Genomic DNA, 24,188 nt, shown 5'->3' on the forward strand with positions numbered 1-24,188 from the left:
ACTGGGAAACGGGAAACTGATTCATTAAAAAGATCCGACTCACATGAACGATTCGCGCGTGCGTGTGTAGTCCGCAGGTCGTACCAACAAAACCGAAACGAAAGGGACCGTGGAAATCGGTATGTATAAAACTAGAGGGGCGAGGCGTCTGTTCTCTGACACACAAACGGCGGGGATTTCTCCTCGACAACTCTCTCACATTGGCTGGGTAACGATGACACGGATCAACAATTAACCGGGCAGTTTGAATCAGGATGCCGGTGCCAATAACCGTTGACTGGGCGGGATGTACCATTTTCCCCCCCAGCACATGTGCAGAATGTGAAGAACTCATGTTTACTATCAGGATCTGTTGCTGGGCCGTTACTTTCAAATGCAGTGTGAAAAGGTGAAGTGAAGCTAATATTTTGGCTTTCTTTTAAGTTATCATTTTTATTATTTTTTGTCAAGATTTGAGAACAGAAACAACGTTATTATAAAGTACAACATGAACCACCCCCTCTTTTTTTTTCTCTCTCTCTCTCTCGCAGAGATCAGTCTATAACCGTTTTATGGTATTAGGGCCTGAAAAAATGCTCAGAAAATATCTTAAGATAATTTGGGATCAAATGTTGGTCCTAATAATGTTGCATTTTAGGTGTCAAAATGTTTTATTATTATTATTATTAATTTAATTTTGTAATAGTGGGGAAATCATGCAGTAACAATATCAAGCAAGCAGACAGTTTGAACTTATCAAAGCAATTTCTTCAACCCTGCAATTTATGCCATAATAACCATAGTAATCATGGTTAGTTACTGTAAAAACAATTCTTATACACAATTCTTGTAATTACACCAGAAACAAATCTAAAGTAAATCTGTGAGCTGTGCACGTGTTTTAGGTCAAGATATGGCTGTGTGTATTTGACATCGCTTGATCTATTTTATAAAAATGTATTTTTCCAATTCTACTGTCAGATTACAAATGATAATTTGGCACAGACATATTTAGTGTCTGGAATTGAACTGGAATGCATTAAACTAAAATCATTCACTACTCTAGTGTTTTGTTGATAACTAAAACTATTAAAAATTTATATTTCGTTTACTAAAAATTACTATTAGATTAACTTCAATTACAAATGATGACTTTAAAAAGTTTAAGTAGGCCTACTACAATTACTAAAATAAAAGCAAAATACACTCTAAAAAAAGGTGCTATATAGCACTAAATGTGGTTCTTGGCTCGTAATCATAAGCGAACCACTTTTGGTGCAATGTAGCGCCATATCTACAGCACCTGTGTCAAATGGTGCTATGTAGATCCCATAAGAGGTGCCATATTGCATTTTATTTCTTCAACAAAAATGGTGCTAAACAGCACCAACAGTGGTTGTTTGGCTCGTAAAGAACCTTTAAAGGGGCTTAACAGGTTCTTTGTACGGCAGTGGTGCTATATAGCACCTTAACCACCCCAAAGATCCGCTGAAGAACCATACAGGGGCTTAACAGGTTCTGTATACGGTAGCGGTGCTATATAGCACCTCAGTCTTCCCAAAGAACCGCTGAAGAACCGCTGAAGAACCAGTGAAGAACCAGTGAAGCACCAAGATTTGGTGTTATACAGCACTTAAAGTGGTTTCCCTATGATTACAAGCCAAAGAACCACTTTTAGTACTATATAGAACCTTTTTTTAGTGTATTAATATTAAAAAAGGACAAAAACACATAACATTACTAAAACTTAAAATTAATTTATATCAAAATAAAATAAAAATATATCAAAATATTAATAAAAGCTGTAATATATAAATAATACTAAAACAACACTGACTTCTTCTGGAAACATCAGATTAATCTTTTTTTTTTTAATACTAAAGTGAATGAACTATTTGCTAAAATCAATCAGACTTCTCAAAATTTACAGGACAGTGACCTGTTGGTGTTGCTGTATTAATTTCTGTAGTACATTTCTGATTCAGATTGTGGCTTTCTCATCATGAATCAAGGCGTATTAAAGACTCTCAAGCATTCCAGCTCTTACACTCCCTGAGATGATGTTGAGATAGGCTACTGAATTACTGCATAGAGCAATAAACACCACAACACTCCCTGAAAGTTGTTGTTCTACATCCAACCAGCGACAAACAGCTTGTATATGAACAGCAAACCCATTCTAATCATGGACTCGAAGCTATATTAAAAGTCGGCTACATTCCCAAAATCTTGAGGGAAATGTAAATGTGGACATTAGAGTGCAATTTGTGGGCCTAAGCAAACAGGAAGGAAAGTCTTAAATCTTGAGGGCGTCTTCCAACTGTCAGGGGGTTCGGTGTGTGTCGTAACGGGATGAACGAGGACAGGGGCAGGGAGAGACCCAAATGAGCCAGGAACGAGAGTCTGGCGCGGTGCCAAACTGAACTCACTGACTCTCCTCGAGCTCTCCTAAAATTGAGGCCAACGTAGAGGCGTGAATCCAAACGAAGCACTATGAAGGCAGCTGAGGATTTCACACATGACATTTCCCTTATAGTATACATCCAAATGTGCCTTCTACTCAGTTTAGCATTTGTTATGGATGTGTTCACAGGGGGTTGAGTACCAAACAAGGCACAAAAAGCTACTAGAATAAGTGCATTACACGTTATGATATTTTCCAAACAGATATAGAGTAGATAAACTGAGCCAATGGTTGTAAATAAAGGCACTACAACAACTTGATCAAAAACAGAACTTGTGCTACCATCTAGTGGTTATTGAGTGAACTGTGATGCATTAGTTAACAACAGAGAGAGTTTACGAGTTGGGGCCGTGTCAGTGGGTATGCATTTACGTCACTTTCCCGCCGGAACACACACGCCCTCTCAGCCGGACTGAGTCGAGTGGCAAAACTTCATGCAACATGACTGGCAAATGAGAAAACGAGTGAAACAAATGATTATTATTATTATTTTTTTTTTAAATTAAAGACAGTTAGACTCGACAGTGTTCCATACGACTTACCAAAGAAGCAGTGGTTCATGGACATTGACATGTGGCCAGGAATCGGGTTTCCTCACATTTATATTTACCTGATTTCTACGCCGGGGAAATGCACAAAGCTGTGAACGCTTAAAAAATGATATTTTTGTAGACAAAGGTCTCAAGATAATTAGGAAATATTTATTTCTAAAAAATTAATGTTTATTCACTTCATATCTTCATTTGTGTCTCCGTCAGACGCACTAAAAAGCATGCTAATTTAATTTAATCCATCCAAAAACAGTGTAAAGTCTTCAGTTATGTATATTGGTGTTTAGTAAAGGAGCTAAGTCATAAAATACATTCTCTTTTTCTGTTTTCACACTATTATCCCTGTAAAACCCAAATATAGAAAAAAAAAAGAGCAATTTTTTTTTTTGACCTCTCAGATATTGTTTTAGGAGGCCTCTGATGTAGATTTTTTACTTTTTAGTAAGTTTTTAGGGAAATGTTGTAATATTGCAACGTTGGGCCTAGATAGGAGCAGAATTTCTGTATTTGTGCTCACTTTGTCTGAACAGATACAGAGCATTTAAGCATTCATTTGCAGGGTTGATTGCTTACATAGCCCCATAACAGTATATATCATGAGTAATAATCACACAACAATCATACTTTTTATGAATAAGCATTTATTAATAAAAATATCAAAAAAAATTGTATTTATAAAACTTTTTCTTCTATCACTTTCAGTGTGGTTTGAATGAAGTCTGTGTTTTACAGTGATAGTCCCTAAGACTGTCCCTAAGTTCTTTTCATTTGAGAAGCACAGGCAAACATTGCACTTGCTACAGTGTATTTGTGTATCCATTATTGCAGTGTCTACAGCGTCCTCTCTTCTTTACTGGGAAATGTGCAATCATGTCGTTGCGTACATCCAGTGGGGGGTATTCTGATGACATCTTGGCATTCTGAAATGGAAAAAGTAAAAAAATTAATGAGTGAATAATACAAATGGGTCTTATATTGTAGTAGATAAACTGAAAGAATACAGGGTGGTAGACCATGTGTCGAGGGTAGAGATCTAAGCATATTATCCATCAAAGTATTATAATTTCAATGCAAATGCTAATCAAAATTCCACTACTACACTATTCTACTCCACTATTCTACTTATCATACTAAAGGAACACATGCATCCCCCCAGAGCATTTACAGGTTCATGTTCACATTCACACCTGTCCCTGAAGAATGCAAAAGGTATCCCCCCAAAATCATTCAGAGCTCCTAATTCTATAAACTGCTACTTGGCCAACACTCAAAAAAAAAAATCTCAGGATCATTTAGAAGTTAAAAAACAAATAAACTACATAGATACAGGGAGTTTCACTGCTCTGGATGATGGAGTTTTAAATCCCACATACAGTTTATTCCTGTGTTTAATTATGGTCTAAACTAAACTAAGTACAAATTTAACAGAAAAGCACATTTAGAACTTAGTTACAATGAATCTAACAGTTTAAATTTCAATTTGTGACCATGTGAGAAGTGCAGTGTCCTTATGTAACTTGTAGGAGCACAGGCTATTTTGACTACTATACTCTGGCCCAACGTTGTAGAATTACATCATGGACTTAACAAGCTCTAAATCAAATTTGATTAATGTTTTCCAAAATAACTAAATATATCTGTGTTCTAGACATTGTAATAAACACAAAAAAAAATATGTAAGGAAATTTACTTACTTAAATCTTGACAAATCCAGTCATGTAAAAAAAGGAGATGAGCTTGACGCGAAGTCTGCAGGTAGAGTAACTTATGGCCAGATGACTGGACCTATAAACACTTATTCTATCCAATAGCATTTTGAGGACAAACAATAGAACCCATTAACTATGTAAATGTGGTCTTGAGTGAAAAAAACATTTGGAAGCCTTTTTTAAAAATTGTTGAAAGTGATGTTGTAATTCTGCAACAGTGCGCTTACTATTATGAACAATCCAGTTCCTAAATTCTTTAATTCTCCTCCCTCTTTTTAATATTAAACATGTATCACCAATGTTCTTAGGTAAATGAAACATAATATCATGTAGTTCAGTTGATGTTTTAACTTTTTTACACAATAAATTGAAAAAAGAATAAGACATTTATTTAAAAACTAACAAAAAACTTCACCTGATGGTGTTAAATACTGACGGAGTTGACAAATACTGATGGAGTTGATAAAGGTCCAGCTGGGGTCAAATATACAGTAAACAGAATCATGAAACAACATTAGAAGTATTCCCCCCCATATGCAAAACACATTAAATCACATTATACAGACTTTTTGAGAGCACTTGTCATCCATCAGACATAAAACCTGATGGAGTTGATGTCTGACGGAGTTGACCAAATTGAATTTTTTTCCACCTTAACCATGTGTTATGCCGTGGAGCAATTTTGTTGTTTTTCCTCAGTTGTAGCTGCCTTAATAAACATCAAAAATGGCAAGATTTATCCCACAACTATTTACAGAAACTATTAAACTGCGAAGACGGAGTTGACATGTTAAAGCTGTGACCGCAGAGTCTTCAATATTGTTTGTTTAAAACATAAAATAGATTTAATTAATTTAGTGATCACTCTTATGGAAATATGATAATATTTTGTAATTATTATTTAAATTGGATTATTTTTTAAATTGTTTGTTATAAATCAGCATCTCAGGAAAATGTTATGAGGTTTCTAATCAAAATATGACTTTCTATTACAAAACAGGGCATTGATTTCATACATGACCTCTGTAGTGGACACCAGGACTTAAATCATGTTCATCCAGCATTTCAGGAGACACAAGTGAATAGCGAAATAAATTCAATATCAATATGCCTATTAATTATTAGATATTATGAAAATTATTAAAGGTGCTAAAGAGGATATTTTGTTTTATACATTTTTGCAATATTACTTTACTAACTGATAAAAGACTATTTATTAGGTGCACTGAAAGGAATAATATTAATATACATCATCTGTGCACGAGGTAGGGCCTTAAAAACATCAGCCAATCGTTTGTGTGATCATCGCGTAAACGATTGGCCCTCTGGCTTGTCAATCACTGCCATTACGTTCCTTGTGAGAAACGTGCGCGGATTGGCCCTCTTGGTCAATCATGGCAGTGATTGACAAGCCAGAGGTTTGTCAGTTACATAGAATATAAGATGGTAAATATTCAATTGATGAGTTGTCAATACAATATATGACCTGAGGTATAATTTTACCCCAAAATCCAACATATCTGATGCTAAATGGTAACGTTTGCTGCCTGGATTCCAGTTGTTTCTGGGTCATTCCTGGGATTCTGTAATATTTCAACTTTTTTTATTATTTTTTTAAAAAAATCATATAATTTTCCAAATACCCCACATAATTAGACGCATATCAAAACTCCAACAAATCATATTTTCCCACCTCAGGCAATAAAGATTGAGTCTCTGGTCTCTTTATTTTTGTGAAAATGTTTTTATTGTGTTAGTCCTTAACATGTCAGGTGGTAATCAGCACCTGTCTTCTATGTTTTTTCCAAAAATATTAATGAGACAAGGTTGAGACTAGTGTGACAGGGTTTAAGACCGAAACCAGTTTGAAGGGAGACATCGTCTTCAATTTTAAATTTTATCTCTCATTTTGTGCTCTTCTTTGCATGGACAGCACAGTCTTTCTGCTGCTTATGTTGATGCAGTTTCTGACATTGGATGCTTTTAAATGTTTACATGGACACATTATATCAAATATTCTATTTATAATAAAATTATGAGATGTCATGATTTGGTAAGTATATCTTTCCTGAAATAATAACTTTTTTTATTATTACTAAAATTATACATGAGTGAAAAACTCAACCCTGTCACAAATTTTCAACCCTAAAACAATGAGAAATGTACAGATATGACAGGGTTGAGGTTTTATTTTGCACAAAATGGCCACTGCTCCTCTTGTAGTGTAGGAGAGTAGACCATATATTGCAGCAATGAAATAAGTACATTGTATATACTTATGGATTAAAATAAAATTTTTCTATCTTAATTTTATGTGATGGGGTTAAGCGTGACAGTACCTTTCCTTTCTATAATACTCCTCAAAAATATGTGTAAAAAAATATATTACTTACCATCTTCTTTACCACTGTTAAAGAGATCTGATGATGTCATTTCTGGTAAATGATGTCACATATGGGTGGAACTATAAATTATTATAGGTGGAGAATGATATACATAACTTTATAGTCTGTTAAAAAGTAAAAAAAACAAAAAAAAACAAAAAAAAAACATTTTTCACAAGAAAGTAACAAATGTTGCCAAAAATTATAGACTGCACATTTTGTTAAATATTTTCTAAGTACCAATCAGTGAAGTGCCTCAGGGACATGACAAAATGCTTAGTGTAGGCTTACGATAGAAATAGGACATTATGATAAAATTGATTAAAATAATAACTTTAAACCACCACTTTAAATAGTCTGGGGGACTGTAAGATTACTGAATCCCAGGAATGACCCTTCTGTAAATAGCAGCAACCCATTTGCTTGTTTTTTTCTGTAGCTTTCGGCAGTCTTGTTGAATCCATGTGTACAGTCAATCACAAAGATTGTTCCCATTTTAGATGCGTTTTGTGTTTTCACGGCATTCAAACTGAACACCAGCGCTGCCACTCAGTGGGTGTAACCGCAGTGACTCCCGCCTACTGTGACGTCACGTTCATAGCCTCTATAGGCATTTTGCAGTGACACGGTCAGGCTTTTATTTATAACAAAATAAGCTAATTGCTTGCACAAAATATAATATTGTGATATAATATGGAACAAAGTTTACAGTGGCCTCAAATTAATTTAAAGCAAAGCAAAGCACACCTGATCCACATTCTTTGTTCTTCATTTTCTAGAAGTAGAGTTTAAAAACCTTGCTGTATTTTTATGTAGTTAATTTAAAGAAGCTACACCACCATCTTGCTCCAACGAAAGTGACTTGAACGCACCTGACGTCATAAGCTACTTTTCCAATTTATAAATTCAAATTTCCAAGCAAGACTTGAAAGCATCATAAAAATGATTTGGACACAAAACAAAACATCAGAATAAGAGGCAAGTTTTCCAAGAATTTTATTGAAATACCAAGATAAATTTCAGTCCCAGTCCCTTGTTATTTCAAAAAGCGCGCTTTGGGTTTTAGCGTTGACATCGCAAACCTTCGTCCCAAAGCTCCTCCCACTCCCTTTATTTTTCTGTTTTGTTAAAACAGCAACATATTTCATCTGAAGCAAACCTATACAACAGGTCATTTGGCACATTTCCCCCGGTTGTCTTGACATTGTTCGAAGAATCGTAGCAGTTTCAAATCCAAACAAACGTCATTCATATTCGTCGTTGAATTGTTTGCAGCATTTTCAGACTGTTTCTTCGGGTAACAAAAGACCGTGATTTAAAAAAAAAAATAAAAAATAATAATAATAATAATAATAATTCTCAGGACTAAATGTTTGGGGTTTACCTAGTAAATTTGTGATTGAGAATTGTTTTTAATTTTTAGTTGCTTTTAAACGATCAATTCAGAAGAGTTTAATTTGGCTTTATCAAAATTGTAATTGCGCTCCTAAACTCGCAACACTAAACTAATGCAGTCCAGGTAAATTAGGGGGAATTTGATAAATATTTGGCTTCAAATGCTCTTGAACATTAAACAGCAGTGTAAAACGGCTCTAAACACTGGCCTTTACCCTTTTTGTGTCTTCAACAGTCAGAAAGCATGCATACACAGACAGACATGGCAAGTGTCTACTTGCAACAAAACCCAGGTAAGAGTAACAGCAAGAAGCTGAGCAAAGTGCTGAATTTTAATATTTAAACATAAAAAGAGTTCAGATATCAGAAGTACAACTGATGCTTCAACAGGACCTGACAGATGAGCAACTTGTGGTCGAGCTTGCACGAGGCGGATGCCACAGTAATGTGAGGAGCACGTCAGAGGTTTGTAATGGATCCTCCACGATGAGATGCCTTGATGGAATTTAACAGTCATCTCGTAATGAAAATACTGTCTGAAATGGTCAAACCCCCCACAAATACTCAGTATTCAGGCAAGCATTGGATTGCTAAAGGGTTCAGACAGTGAGCGAAGGTTGCATTTCTGCCATTTTGTGTCTTCTTCACCAACCAGCCCATTGGAAACACCACAGGGCTACGTTAAAGGGATACAATCACAATTTTCTGGAAGAATACCAAGTAAGTTTGGCCGCAAACGTGATATGTTACCGTCAAACTCACAACCAGCAATACTGGATTACTGTAGATACCTGAGGGATGACGCACGGCTCACATGAGGCACAATTTTGCAAGATATGCCTACGCTTTTTACAACCACACCTGATTCATGATTCGATAATATGATGAGGGTTGTGAGAAAGCAATATTTTTCAGTCAAAAGCATGTAATATTGCAAAAATGTGCCGATACCGAAGCGCTACCCTCACTTCTGGAATGGCAAGTTCATCCGTCTGGAGCTTTACCATGGCCGTCGCTTAATACTGATACTGTCAAAGCCTCTAAACAGACGGTGATCTCCCTCAGATAGGCATCCGATTCATGTCCATTGCACGTGGTCTAGCGCATTGCACAAAGGAGCCAGATAGTGCTATTTCAGACACTACAGCACTCTTTAAAAAAAAAAAAAAGAAAGAAAATGGGGAAAGGTGTACTGCGATAGGGATCTCTTGAAATCTAAGGCAGCTTTTGCATAAAATACTGACTGATTAGGAAATAAAGACCAAAGGGATGAGACAAGATGTTTAGCACTCAAGTGTGAAATTATAATCGGACTGATGTATCCCTATGGAAGACAAAAAAGAAGAAAAAATAAATATAAAAGAAAATAAAATATAGTTTATCATTAGGACCTTCCATTTTAGTATGTAGAGAAAAAAATATCCATTTAATTTTTTTTTTTTTTTTTTTTTTTTTTTTTCCTTTTTCTAAACCTTAAAGTATGAGAATCTGGGAATGGGTGTTGGTCATCCCTGTTCGGAAAGCCAGGAAAAGATCTTCAAAGAACGTTTTTTCTTTCACACTTTCTTTCAGACCTTTGAAAAGGGAAGGGAGCTGGCAACCAATCCCATAATGCATTAGGCTACACAGGTTAGCATAGCGGAGTATGCCCATGTCCCATTAAAAAAAAATTATATTCATGGGTCTGCACTGTCCTTACTAGAGCACTTGGCCCACTATGGAGGGGAAAATGAAATCAGTTTCGTGGCATTTTACATTAGAGCAACTTGTTTTCAGAAAAAGCAAAGAAAAAACAAACAAACAAAAAAATTATCCAGAGTTTCTTTCTTTTTCTCAAGGGAGACAAAGATTAAGAAAAAAGAAAAAAAAAAAAAAAAAAAAAAAGAAAAAAAAAAGCTTGTTATTAGTGCCAGTTTTGAAGTTGCTGTTGATCATATTCTGCTATCAGTTTTTTTATATGTGCCAGTTTGTTGTGTAGATATTCACAGCGGTTCTTCTCTTGGCTATAGTTTGGATTAGTCTGTGAGAAAAGAAGAGAACGTGATCAGTATTTTGAACGTGAAGTGTTCTAGGTGTTAAGTAACACAAAAAAAAAAAAAAAAAAAAAAGTGGAAGAGATTGTCGCCTTACCTTTTTTATTTTGCGATACTCTTCAAGTATCTGATTGTGGATTGTCTGTGAGAAGGAGAAACAGATATTTTCAGTGAGGTTCTTGCTTGAATCCAGTAGTTTCAAAAGTGTAAGAAGATCATAAGCAAAATAGTTTGAAGAGTTCATGTAAAAAATATTAGACAGCGTTCAGTCTATGCCTACAGGTTGACAGGAAGCTCTAGGATCACTGAACCTGCTCAAATAATATCCAGCCTTTAATTGCTAGACAACTAATATAGTGTGCTTTCCGTTTTCTGTGCCGATTTTGAGAGAAAAGTCTGTTGAAGGCATTTAAACATTGTAAAATGTGTTAAATGGAGTCTTGGTAGTATCAGGGCTCAATTTTCTGGCTAAAAATAAAACATACGTAAACAACAATTATGTTTGTAATTTGTAAAAATAGCTCAATTTAACAGTTATGTCCAGTTAAAATATTTATGAAGTTGCTTCTAAATATGTATTGTCACTATTTCCAGCTTTTTTACAAAATAAAGTTAGCACCAAATCCCATTAAGCACTTATAGCACAAAGACAGACTGAAGTAGCAGCTGTCAAATATCCCCACCTACTGTTCAAGACACACTCTACATAAATTTTCTCCCATGTTTCTGCCTTTTTTTTTGTCTTGTATTTTTTCATATCATGTTGCTTAATTTTTTTAGCCAGATCTGGCAATACAGTTTTACATCTATAAATGTAAGTGGCAGTTTTGTCACCTGACCCATAACTCTCACTCTGGCCCCAAGCCAGTGGGACATCATTAAGCCCTATATGAATGTGTGTTGGAGAAATAAATGATGCCTCACAACATTCTGCTCCGGTTATTTAACATTACTGCCTCTAATCAGTCAGCTGATTGTGTTATTTAATTTCTCTCCCAAACTAGATTGGGAGAGGCAAGGGAAGAAAAACATAGTAACATTTTACAATTTAACAACACATGAAAATTACAGTAGGACCCTGGATGAGTCAACACTCATTAATTTCTCATTTTCCGGAGGAAGACGTGACTACTGGGATCAGGCAGGGGCCAACAGCATATTAATAAAAAAAAAAAAAAAAAAAAAAAGAGTTGTAATCATATGCGTGGATGGACACTGCATTTTTTGAGTGGAATTTTCAATGAAGATACCTTGTACTTGTCTGTGCCTTGCTGGAGTTGTTTGAGCTCAGAGTCGAGTATAGTGAACTGTCGGGTGATGCCCTCTATCCGCGCGTGAAGGCCCCGGTACTCGCTGTACTCTGCGTTGAAGTCATTCTTGTAAGTCTGACGTTGCTCTTGCGAGCTTATCACTGTGTACTTTCTGTTGAGGAAACCAAGCGAAAAAAACACCACTGTTTTATAAATGTCATAAAAGTTTAATGTAATTTTCTTTTAGTTATACAACACTTTTTTTTTTTTTTTTATATAAACAAACCTGACTCAAAAGGTAAGTGAAAAGACTGTTCCTACTTGACAATGTACAAAGAGGTTCTTACAATAGATAGTCTGTCGTCTCCGATGAAGATGCAGGAATACTGGAGCTGTTGCACGTTCCGTTCAGACCTGAAAAGAAATAAGGTGAATTCAAGGACAGAGTTTTATCCTGCAGACCTTGAGGGACAAGGACAGTATGCCATGACATCAGTTCACACTTATACTGGGAGAGAAAAAAAAAAAAAAAAAAAAAAAGCCAATCTGAAGAGGGATGTGCAAGACTATACATTTTTAAAAGAGACTAGTTGAAAATTGACTAGTTGGAGGGATTTCTGCACTAATCGACCTCATTGGTTGACTAGGTAGGTTGTTGAACTATTAATTGACTGGTTGGTGGACTGTCTAAGTATACATTAAGACTGTCAGTTCAAATCCGATTTTTTTTGTGCACTTCCGAATGAAATGCGATCAGACTTTGCAAGTGTGAACAGCCAAAAATCTATTTGAAGTGAAATGCGATTTGCACAAATCCGTTTCGAGCTACATTCATATGTGGTTTGAAATCCTATTTAAATCGCATTTCTGGAAATCCATTTCAGTCTGACTACTCTGATCGGATTTTGCGTGGTTTGTGTGACTTTCTCACGCCATGTAAAACAAACGACAGACGTTGTTATAGGAAACATGCTGAAAGTCGCTACAAAAACAAAAAACTGTTGTGTTGTTGCAAAGTGCCGGACGAGCAAAAAATGAAGCCACACATACCAGCCTCCCATGTTTCTGCCGCTTCCTCATAAAGCGCAGTAGTCCAGCTCGGCAGCTGCACATTGTCGTGTTGTAAATAAGACAACATTTGTATTGCAAACCCCTCCATGTTGCGGTTGTTTTTTTATGTATGCCTACCAATGCAACGTGATTGCCATAGAAACCAATGCAGATATTCCAGAAAACAAAAGAGCGGCATGGACACACAAATCGGATCTGAATTGTTGCGATACACCGTGCGGATGTCAATCATTTTAAATCAGATTCCAATCGGATACACAAATAATTGGATTTGGACTGACAGTGCAAACCTAGCCTAAATGACTATTCAACTAACTGACCTCACCTACTCTATAGTCAACTAGTTCCCAAACATGCACATTCCCAAATTTCTATATCCTAATTATTGTCAATATGCAATTCATTTTTCCAGGAGCTCATTGCTTCTACCTTCAGTTAAACTGCTAACAGTGATTGTAAATTAATTGCCTAAATGATTACATTATTTGCCAACTGCATTCTTTAAATTGCAATGTTGACATCCATTCTCTGTAAAGCTGCTTTGAAACGATATGTATCATGAAAAGTGCTACACAAATGTGAACTGAATAGTTGGAGGGCTGTCTGAATAACTACTCAACTGACTAGTCTGTTAGACTACTGATAATAGTTGATGGATAGTAGATGGGACAGTCTGAATGACTATTTAACAACTAGTTGGTGTGGTGGGCTATCTGAACAACTATTCATATAACTGACCTCACTAACAGACTTATCAGTTGACAGACTACTAATCAATTATTTGATCGGTTGTCTGAATGACTTTTCCACTAATCAAGCTTACTAACAGGCCACGTTGGATGTTGGACTATTAATCAACTAGTTGGTGAGCTGTCTGAATAACTATTTAGCTAATTGACTTCACTAATCAACTGTTATACTATTATTAAAGTAATTGATGGGTTGTCTGAGCGACTATTGAACAAATCAACCTTACTAACAAACTAGGCCGACTGTTGGACAACTAATCGAATAGTTGGTGTTGTGGGCTGTCTGAACAACTATTCAAGTAATTGTCCTCAATGACGACTAGGTTGGTTGTTGGACCAATTGACTAGTTGGTGAGTTGCCTGAACAATTATTCAGCTAATGACCTCACTAACCCACCATGTCAGATTTTTGACTAGTAATTAACTACTTAAATAGATTTTAAGACAGCCCACCCTATCAATAAATAAGCCTCACTAACAACTAGGTTGGTCGTTGGAATAATTGTCAAGTTAGTGAGTTGTCTGAATGATTATTCCACTAATTACTTCACTAACTGAATGTGTCAGTTGATAGTCATAGAGGAGGCCTATTAGAGGAGGCCTATCAACTAGAGATTGTATAATCCACACTTAGTGATCAAGTCAGTTGTTTATTAAAACATTTTTTGCCATTTACTTGTTTACTAAACAACAGATACTCTTCAAAACGCTGAAAGATTAGAAATATAAAATCTTTTCCATCATAGACCTAATTGAGATGTTGCACTAGATTCAGATAGGACAAAAGTTCACCTGCTGCATTCTGAGGTGCTTTCTGACCTCATAACCCTTGACATACATTATTCAGAGAAACTAATCCGCACCTGTCCTCCTATCGCTTGTTGTGACATCACAGGTTTTCCTCTGATCCAAGCCATGGTCTTCATCAACTCTTCTCTCCTTCTTCATGTCCCGCTCTCTGTCTTTCTCCTTGGACTTGTCTTTGTCCTTGTGTTTTTTGGACTTCTTTTTAGACTTGCCATGCAGTGAGGGTTGAGCCGTCCGGGTCTGAGAACCGTCCAGGCTGCTGTGGGTTAGGGATGTGGAGTCCAGACCTTCCTCTTGTGTTGTGGAGAGAGGGGCAAATGACGGGGGCTGACTCAGTCTTTCCGCCACTGCCGCCTCCTGACTTTCACAGTCTCTACCGTTGGAGTCGTTGCTGACATCCGAAAGGGGGTCGAAGGGTCGGGGGATCTCCAGCGGAGGGAATTGAGAGCTCGACGACGTCTCTGCTGCTTGAGAACTAGAAGGGTCCTTCCCATTGGATGAGCTCAGTTTGCCATTGATGAGCCCTGTAGACTTGCTGGCTAGATGAGATATTCTGGGTTTCTTATTGGCCAAGGGATCGATAAACTCTGCTGCAGGTCGTTTCTGTTGGCCACGAACAATGATGGTTCATAAAACGGGGATGGCTTAAATGCAGTCAAATGTTAAATGGCGAATAAATGTTTTGCAGTCGTTTACTAGTAGCTTCGTCATTTTGATGAATGGTTATGAAGATAAATGTGGGAGCAGGAAAGAATTAACCCTTACATATTTGCTCATAACACAAACAGATCGATCATAACAGTTCTATACCAGCTTTGACAGGTCTAAAATGGGGCAAAAGGCTGACCTGAGAGGGTGAGCTGCTGGCTTGCTCTTTGTGCGGGCTGACCGGGCTCTCCCCTAACACAGGGGCACTGCTCTGAGGCTTACACAGTTTTCTGTGGAGAATGAAAGACAAGGAATCATCAGTTTAAAAGTGCCAAGGAACTGCCTCAGTGAGAACAAAGGAACCTGACTAATCCAGAAAAGTGCTGCGGACCGTGCTGTACATGTTTTACCTTTAACTGGTTTGCATGTATAACTCCAGAAAATTTAAAATAACAGGTATTTTGATATTTCATACCCGTCAAGCTTCAATTATTAATATCTCACTGATAAAGATCCATCTGAACTTGTCTTAAATGTTTACTCATAACAAGATGCTGGTTATGTGAATATTGTGTCCACAACATCAACATTTTTGATTATTCAGACTAATCTTTATGTCACTTTTCCAAATGCATTAATACACTAAATAAATTTAAATGGCACAGCAGAACAACACATTTACTGGCCAAAATTAACATTTTTGAAAAAAGACTGACCAACTGGTCACAAAATATACATCAAAATATGGCAAGTGTAAATGCATACAAATTTGTCAAGTGGTGTAAATTTAGTGTCGTTTATCATGCATCCACATAGTAGAGAATGTGCACTCCAATCACTTCAGAATATTTAATTTTCCATATAAATGTGTATATTTTAATATCCAATATGGTAACTGTTAAGTGCACTAAAATGTAGTGCGATCAAACATTCAGCCAAAGTTCATAAGTGCACTTAAACAGTTTGTGTACATGTCAACAGAGGGCAGTATGACATGGCCCAATGCATCCCAATAGAAGGCCTGCCTCCGTCGAGGGTGCTTGGACAGGGGTCTATGCCCACCCACCTACTCGTAGGCATAAGTCGCTATGGTCTCCATCGAACTGTCTGTGCCCATGCATGGCCGGGGCTTGGACGTGTGCCACCCACACACGGATCAGCATGTGCTGGAATAAGGTTGCATCACTAACCTCCCAACTGCACACAGCCTTGGCTCTTACATGACAGCACATCGTTCATGATCAGATGGGAAAGTGGGTGGGTGCGAGAGGGGGGTGTGTGGACGTAAAAAGGCCTGTCAGCTGATAAGCTTCACCACCAGGCTCAAAGTGCAAGCGTGTGGAGTGTGTTCCACCTGGGTGTTGGGTTTGTTTCTAGCAAATATTTTCATTTTGTTTTTAACGGATATCACAACACCATGTTCTCGCCAGTCTAGCATGCAGCATGACCTCTCTAAATTTCGTTTTCAGGGGTCAGTCTTACACCAGAGTTCATGGGAACCCAGACTTTTCCATGTAAAGGCACCCACACACTACAACATAATCAGGGCAATTTCGGGCCCCATTTCCCCCCTTCCGACAATCCTAGGTAAAGTCCTGATTATCTTGATTGTTCTACAGATTCTTATCAGATTTTCCTGTGGTTTGAGGTGTGTTAAGAGTGACTGAATCAGCTCGGAAGAACGTCGGGGCCCCACCGATCTCAAATCATAAATATACAATATGAATCCTGTTGTGTGGGGGGAACCCGAGGACAAACGTGCACTTGTCACGTGGAACGAAATGATACCAAAACAGAAAGTGAGCTGACTGAAGACTTAATACAAACCTTTTTCCACAAATTTCCACAAATTTTCTGTAAAAAGCAGTCCAAACACTATTATTGCCATTTTTTCTTGCCCATTGTCCACCATGTTTATTTACTAAAGTCACATTTGACCACGAGAGATTTTGCAAGATTTCCTGTGTTCACAGTCGGGACTGGCTGTTTGTGAATGGAATCAGTTAGTGTGTGATGTGCGTTCGCAAACAGCGACACTCCACACACTATATGGACAAAACTTAAATATTTGATTTTTTTTATCATCCAGTTTGTGGTCTCACATTTTGAAAATAATAAGATTTTAAAAATCTTTTAGTGTGGCCTTACATTCAAGTAATATAGCAGTAGAAATGAATCAAGTGGTATAGAATGGAGTATACTGTTGTGGTTATTACCTACTATCTAAGCAGCACCATATTGTTTTGAGAATATATCAAATATTGAGATGTTATTAAATTACCCTATAATTTAATTATATAAAACCATATAATAATAATAATAATAATAATAATAATATCATACAATAATCAAGCATTCCATTGTACATGGAAAGAGTCCTTAAACTTTACTGAATAATGTATAAACATACCAGGAGTGAGAAATAAAATAGAACAAATCAAGCATTTTATTGCACATCGCAAAAGAGTCCTTAAACTTTACTGCATAAACTATATGTATTAGGGATCACGGTTCGGCGCATACTGTCAGACGACGAAAATAGTCAGTCACAGGCGATCCACACTCCGATCCAGAAGGGGGCGCACACGGTAATGCAGTTTGCTAACTGCCACAACAGGAAAAAGTGCAGAAGAACAACAAACGATCTATGCAAAGGTATGTTTATGTGTAATCTCTCAACCGGTGTCAACTGCAGAAAGACATCAATAAAACACCTTGAGAATACCTAGCATTACATTTACCTTAGGCAAGTCATTTACTTAGTCATTTACAGCATGTTAGTTCACTAGAGAAATGAACTGTAGAGGGCAGCATTTCACTAAATATATGCACTATTTTAGCTTAGCATATATATATATATATATATATACACACACACACATATATACACACACACACACACTTTTTAACGTGTTAATATTTAAAACAATTTGTCATGAAAACAAGTTATGACAGTAACTGTGAATGGTTATTTCAAAAATGAACTGGAGTAAAAAAATTAATTAGATTTAGAATTAAGATTAGATTTTAATATGAATACACCATGAGAGAAAAAAAACAAAAAAAAAAATTATAAAAATAAAATAAACTTTATTTAAATTGCTTAAAGAAAAACTTAAAATAAATTCCAAAGAAAAAAATGAAAGATAATTCAATGTGGATATGAAAGTCACTGAGGCTTACCGTACAAGAATTCTCTTCAGAATCTGTTGGTCCACCTCATTGTAACCAGGCCAGTCCTTCTGAACTTCCTTAAATAAACAATCCTTCAATGTGAAGGTGTTATCCTTACCATTCAGGTTAGCCACCTACAACAGCCAAAAAAACAAACAACAAAAACACAGCAAAATGAAACAAGAGGCTTAAGTCTTTGGCTTTCTAAAAATAAGAGTACAAGCACTGTATTTCAATACCAGTGCAGAAGAACAAAACACTATAACAGCGTGCTGACAGCCTCTGTATATTATCTGCTTTGGCTTTAGGCAGGCCTCAGTTTGTTTGTCTATGTATTGACAAATGTGTCTAGGTTGAGCCAATATGTCTAAGTAGAATTCAAAAACATGATTTAGAATGGGTCAAACAAACTAAATTAGTCAAACCAAAACCATGACTTTGAAAGAGCATGCATATAACTTGTACTATTTTTACAGCATGCAGTGTATGTCATGTTTTAGTATGTAACTGAATAAAGTTAACCATTAGTATTTAAAGTGCTGGTTACGAACCTGTTGCAGGAGGCTGTCCAGCGTCTCCTTGTCCTGAGGAGACAGGCCTTCCTTCGTGAGCCGCACCAACAGTTCGGGTTTGCGGTAGGGCTTGAGGGCCAGTAAATGCACTAGCCGTTCCCTCAGCGGCCGTGGCGGGCTCTTTTTCTGACTGCTGGAGATGATAACCGGCCGCGAGGTCCGCCGCGACGGAGCCACATCGGACACACCTGTTATTGGCTTCCGGATTTGTACACGCTTACCTGAACAGCGAAGGAAAAAAGTTGGTCAAAATGGACGTTTGTTTAAATTTTAAATGAAAAGAGGCTAGTCTCTTGAATGAGAATGTATTAATCTCATTTGTAGACTTTTAAATAGCAGTGTTATTTTTTTTCTGCACATTTCAACATTTCACAAAATAACCTAATATTACAGGGCCTAATTATTAGGGCCTAATATTACACATACAAAACACAATAATGAAATAAAATTGGTGACGATGTGAGATTTCTTTTAAGCTTTGATAACTACATTTCACAATACAAACACTGCAAATTACTTAACCAAGTTTCTGAATTTTTTTTTAACGCTATATAAAAACTAAATACATTTCAAACATATAAAAATAATTTAAAATGTAAAATTTATAATTTATTAGGAACAGAGTTTGGCCACATTTTAACTATATTTTAAATACAAATATTAAAATATATAAATTATTTAATTTACATATTTAAAATAAAGTCTTAAAATATATACACTGTGTTCCAAATTATTACGCAAGTGACATCAGTAAGATTTCAGTACACTAAATATTCAGCTTTTAGTTTTTCCAAAGTAGTAGTAGTTTTAGTTTTTGTTTTATTTCTTCATATCTCATTCTCTCCCCTGTCATTCTCCTACGCTGTTGACGTCGTAAACACAGTACAGCACTTCCAGGTTCTACGTCAGAACGCCGATTCATTATTGGCCAGCTCCTACGTCAGTATCACACGCATGCATCGTGCTGCTCACTTGAACAGCGTCGGCCAATAATGAGCCGGCATTCTGACGTAGAACACATAAGCGTTGCCCAGGCAAAAGTAGGGCAAAGTATGGTAACATTGTAAACCCTAAAATGACTGCAAAAAACAACTTTACAATTCAAATACAGGTTGACAAACAGAAGGTTTTATAAAGTGATGCTCACATTTTTTCTGTCATAATTAAATGACAGAATTTACATTTTTGGGTGAACTAACCCTTTAAAAAGGTGCTAAAGAGGATGTTTTGTTTTATACATTTTTGCAATATTACTTGAAACTGTCTTTAACTGATAAAAGACTATTTATTAGGTGCACTGAAAGGAATAATATTAATATACATCATCTGTGCACGAGGTAGGGCCTTAAAAACATCAGCCAATCGTTTACACGATCATCACGTAAACGATTGGCCCTCTGGTTTGTTAATCACTGCCATTATGTTCCTTGTGAAAGACGTGCGCGGATTGGCTCTCTGGCTTGTCAATCACTGCCATGACGTTCCTTGTGAGAGACGTGCGCGGATTGGCTCTTTGGCTTGTCAATCACTGCCATTATGTTCCTTGTGAAAGACGTGCGCGGATTGGCTCTCTGCGCGCTCCAGTAACTTTCCACACTCTACAGGCGCCGCATGCAATGTTTTTGTCAGGAGACAGGAGTAACAACTGCAGATTATGAGTTACCTGCGGTGAGTCCGACATAATGAATCCACTAACACGACACAGCGAATGCCGGTGGTAAACACTCGTGTTCCGATACTCGTGCACGAGTTTTGGGAGGCGTTCCCTCAAAATGAGCTGTGAAGGAGGGGGGTTGTTCTTACGCATGCGCTCATTTCAAAAACTCACTAACAGTCTTTGGTTTCTCAGTTGACAAAAAGATCCTCTTTAGCACCTTTAAGGACCCGTGTGGACCCTTTTTACAGCCTGTGTTGCATCTTCACTGAGGATCAGTGGGAATGATCTTTGCCATTTTCATCTTTGGTGAAAGCTAGTGTTTGGTAATGATAGTTTTGTGCAAGTTACCAAGGTACTCTGTATAATATTTTTAGTGAGCACCAACAGATAGACAGAACAGCTATATAAATTATGTAGCACACTGCAGTTTCAGACATGTGGAGACGAACTGGCTCTAATCGCCCCCCTTCCATCTGTCTGTGTGCACCATGTGTAAACAGATCGGATTTTGACCAAAACTAGGTTCTTCCGCTCAAACCTTACAGGAACAGTCGCATACATTCAAATGTGGCGGCCCAGATGAGTCAAACCTACCCACGTATCTCCCGCCAGGCTTGATGACGATGGCTCCACGGCTGCGGGTCTCCTCCTCGGCCTGAGCCATGCTTTGCCTGGCTTTCTGGTAGGAGTCGTCTGTGGCGCATACCGTGATTTTGTCCTGGATCCCTCCCAGGCAGTCCAGCTGTATGCTCCCTTCACTGGACAGATACCAAGCCTGTCAAACATTCCAAATGGCACGACTACGCCACCTTCTCACCAGTTATCCATTTTCAAATGTGTTGCAATGGCTCATTTACAGCCCAGGTGGTTGGATGGGCGTCCTCTAAAAGGGCAACACTTGTAGAGGTTCCTTACGAGTGGCTCATCCACCCAGACACCATGTCAACTGCCTTTGATCTGCTTGCCCTAAGCTTGGCAATATTGGGTGTCAAAACATCTGATCACAGTTAAGGCACATGTTTTGCACAGGCAGAGTGGGAAAACACTAAGTTGACAGGTTTTCTAAAGTATTTGGAAAGAAGCACTGTATAATTTAGCTGCTTTAGGGTCATGTGCATCAGACATTTTTTGGCGGCTCCATAGCAATAAATTTTACTGCAGAAAAATCAAGTGTCACTGAATATGCATAATAACACTATTCTCAACAGACAATTAGAAGTCTGACAGTAATTGTCTTGAAATGTTTTGTTGAAGCTAGTGAATTTGTTGCAAAAGTGGTGCTTTGACGGCTGGTGCTACAGATAAACTTAGAGAACTTCGTGGAGAAGGTTTATAGTGTACTGACAATGTTAGTAGGGTTGACTAGATGAGGGCCAATTTATTTAATATGCATAAAGATAATTGTAAGTACCATAAATTATGAAACCATTAAAGTTAAAAAAAAAAAAAAAAAAAGTAAAGTATTATATTTGTACACTAACTAATTTACACTTTGTGGTCAGTAAGATTTTTTTTTTTTTAAAGAAATCAACACTTTTATTCAGAAAGGATTGATTTAAATGCATAAAGTTTGATAATGTTACAAAAAGTAGTATTTAAAATAAATGCTGCTCTTTTCATTCATCAAAAGAATCCTTTTAGAATCCTTTAAAGAAATGTATCTTGAGCAGCAAATAATCATTGGAATGATTTCTGAAGGATCATGTGACACTGAAGACTGGAGTAATAATGCTGAAAATTCTATTGTAATTTATTACAATAAAAAAGTTAAATTATAATAATTTCACACTATTACGGTTTTTACTGTTGTTTTTTTTTTTTATCTTACTGACCCCAAACTTTGGAGCAGTAATGTATAATTATACAATTTATTTAATAAATAAAAAAAGTAGTATTTATACAAATCCATTTTATTATTTTATTAAAGAAAAAAGGAGATACTCACTACTCAACCTAATAAACCAAATTAAACTGGCACCTCACACAGGAATCATGTGATCTAGAGGTTAAAGATATAGGCTGGGACTATAAGATCAAACCCCAAAGGGGTGATCCACGATTCAAGGTCTTTATCATCATTGTACAACAATCTCCAATGCGCCCTTGAGGGAGCACTTAAACCCAGGCTGATCCTGGGAGGCCTGTCCCTGTAAAAAGTGCACTACAGCTAAAATGAAAAAATTAGCTAATTATGTGGTGCAACTGGCTTAAGATAGTGAAAAGTTGGACTAATTATATGAGAAATCCATTCACAATCTACAACAAATGGCTTTGAATTGGTCTTTTGTTGTAGAAAGAGAACACTAATTGTTCAGCTTCAACATTTTTTTTAAAGATGACTTTCATCTACTATGAGGTCACCATGCTTTAATAAAGATTGTGGCATGAGATAAAATGCTGCACTACTTGTTGCGTGAGAGTTAAAGAGAATCAGAGAGCTCATAAGAACATGTAACGCCTGAACTTCAGCTGACCCTTTGATATTGTGAACATGGGAGGACATTAACAGCAAGTATGCATTCCCAGTTTCTTCCTCATTTGGTTGGACAATTGGACAAATTCAATTTATTCTCTCTGTTCTGGTGTTCATCCAGAGCTGAACAGTAGTGGGAACAGAGAAAGGAACAGATGGCGCTGATAATGTTGGCATGGATGCGATCACAAAGAGTTTTTTAATGTTGTCTGACAAACTCAGACGACATCAAATCAACTGACAAACATACTTGTACATCAGAAATCGTTACACTACCTTGAGAAGACATGAATCTGACTGAATAAAAGATGTGGTTTATTATCTTTCTTACCTTGTAATATACTGCTGAATGCAGTCAAAGCTGCCCTGGGGATTGTCCTTCCCCACATTGGACAGGTAGAACGTAAACGTTCGCAGCTCATTTGGATTCTCTGACTGCGGTATTGAGATTTTCTGTTGACACAGGAGAAGAGCAGCCAACATAAGCATTGTGACAGACGAGAAAAAAAACCCTGTTTAAAGCAGCTGTTTAGTACAAAATGAGTTACACAGATTTACTTTTATAAAAGGTTCATCAATTGCTATTTACACAAATAAAATATAAATGAATAAATCACACACACATACATATACACACACACACACACACACACACACACACACACACATATATATATAAAAAATAAATGGAGGATGAGATTTTGAAGCCCAAAAACAATGCAAGGGTTAATATAGGCCTTCTGAAGCGAAACAATACGTTTGTGTAAGAAAAACATCCAAATTTAAAAAAAAAAAAAAAAAAAAAAAAAAAAAAGTAAAAACTTAAATAACTGGCTTCCAGCAGATGGCCATACGCATGTCAACTTGCGCCAAAAGAGTAACCCCTGACGCGATGTAGGAGTAGCGTAAGCTTAGACGCCACTTGCCGTTCAAACAAATAGGGCTAGGCAACAAACTCAAGCTCTTATATCGAAATCCTCCAACATTCCACTTCAGCGTTCTTCAGTGTGTCATGTGTCAGGTCAGAGTTCACTCTTACGCTGTAAATCGATGCATACAGCCATCTGTCGGAAGTTGGAAGTTTTAAATATGGATATTTTTCTTACACAAAAGCATTGCTTCGCTTCAGAAGGCCTTTATTAAAGGTGGGGTATATATTTTTTCAACAACACTGTTTGGAGGTTCGTCAGGCCGACACCAACAACAAACGTCTAACCAATCAGCATTAGGGGGCGTATGATGGTCAAGGAGACAGAATGATCAAGAGGGAGA

The 24,188-nt window shown here is 37.0% G+C and overlaps 1 protein-coding gene across 1 annotated transcript in view; it reads right to left on the reverse strand.

Moving 5' to 3' along the window:
- Positions 1 to 8,066: 8,066 nt before the first annotated feature.
- ell (elongation factor RNA polymerase II) overlaps positions 8,067 to 24,188 on the reverse strand; it is a 38,225-nt gene continuing 22,103 nt past the window's right edge. The window contains exons 3-12 of the mRNA XM_048183031.1: positions 23,248 to 23,369; positions 21,038 to 21,201; positions 18,766 to 19,007; positions 18,224 to 18,348; positions 15,240 to 15,330; positions 14,449 to 14,995; positions 12,113 to 12,179; positions 11,766 to 11,937; positions 10,613 to 10,657; positions 8,067 to 10,502 (exon numbers count right to left, since the gene is read on the reverse strand). Coding sequence (XP_048038988.1) covers positions 10,386 to 10,502; positions 10,613 to 10,657; positions 11,766 to 11,937; positions 12,113 to 12,179; positions 14,449 to 14,995; positions 15,240 to 15,330; positions 18,224 to 18,348; positions 18,766 to 19,007; positions 21,038 to 21,201; positions 23,248 to 23,369 — 1,692 coding nt within the window. The 3' untranslated portion in view covers positions 8,067 to 10,385. The remainder of the gene's footprint in view (positions 10,503 to 10,612; positions 10,658 to 11,765; positions 11,938 to 12,112; positions 12,180 to 14,448; positions 14,996 to 15,239; positions 15,331 to 18,223; positions 18,349 to 18,765; positions 19,008 to 21,037; positions 21,202 to 23,247; positions 23,370 to 24,188) is intronic.

The sequence above is a fragment of the Megalobrama amblycephala genome, linkage group LG2 (genome assembly GCF_018812025.1).
Source record: "Megalobrama amblycephala isolate DHTTF-2021 linkage group LG2, ASM1881202v1, whole genome shotgun sequence".
Classification (NCBI taxonomy): domain Eukaryota; kingdom Metazoa; phylum Chordata; class Actinopteri; order Cypriniformes; family Xenocyprididae; genus Megalobrama; species Megalobrama amblycephala.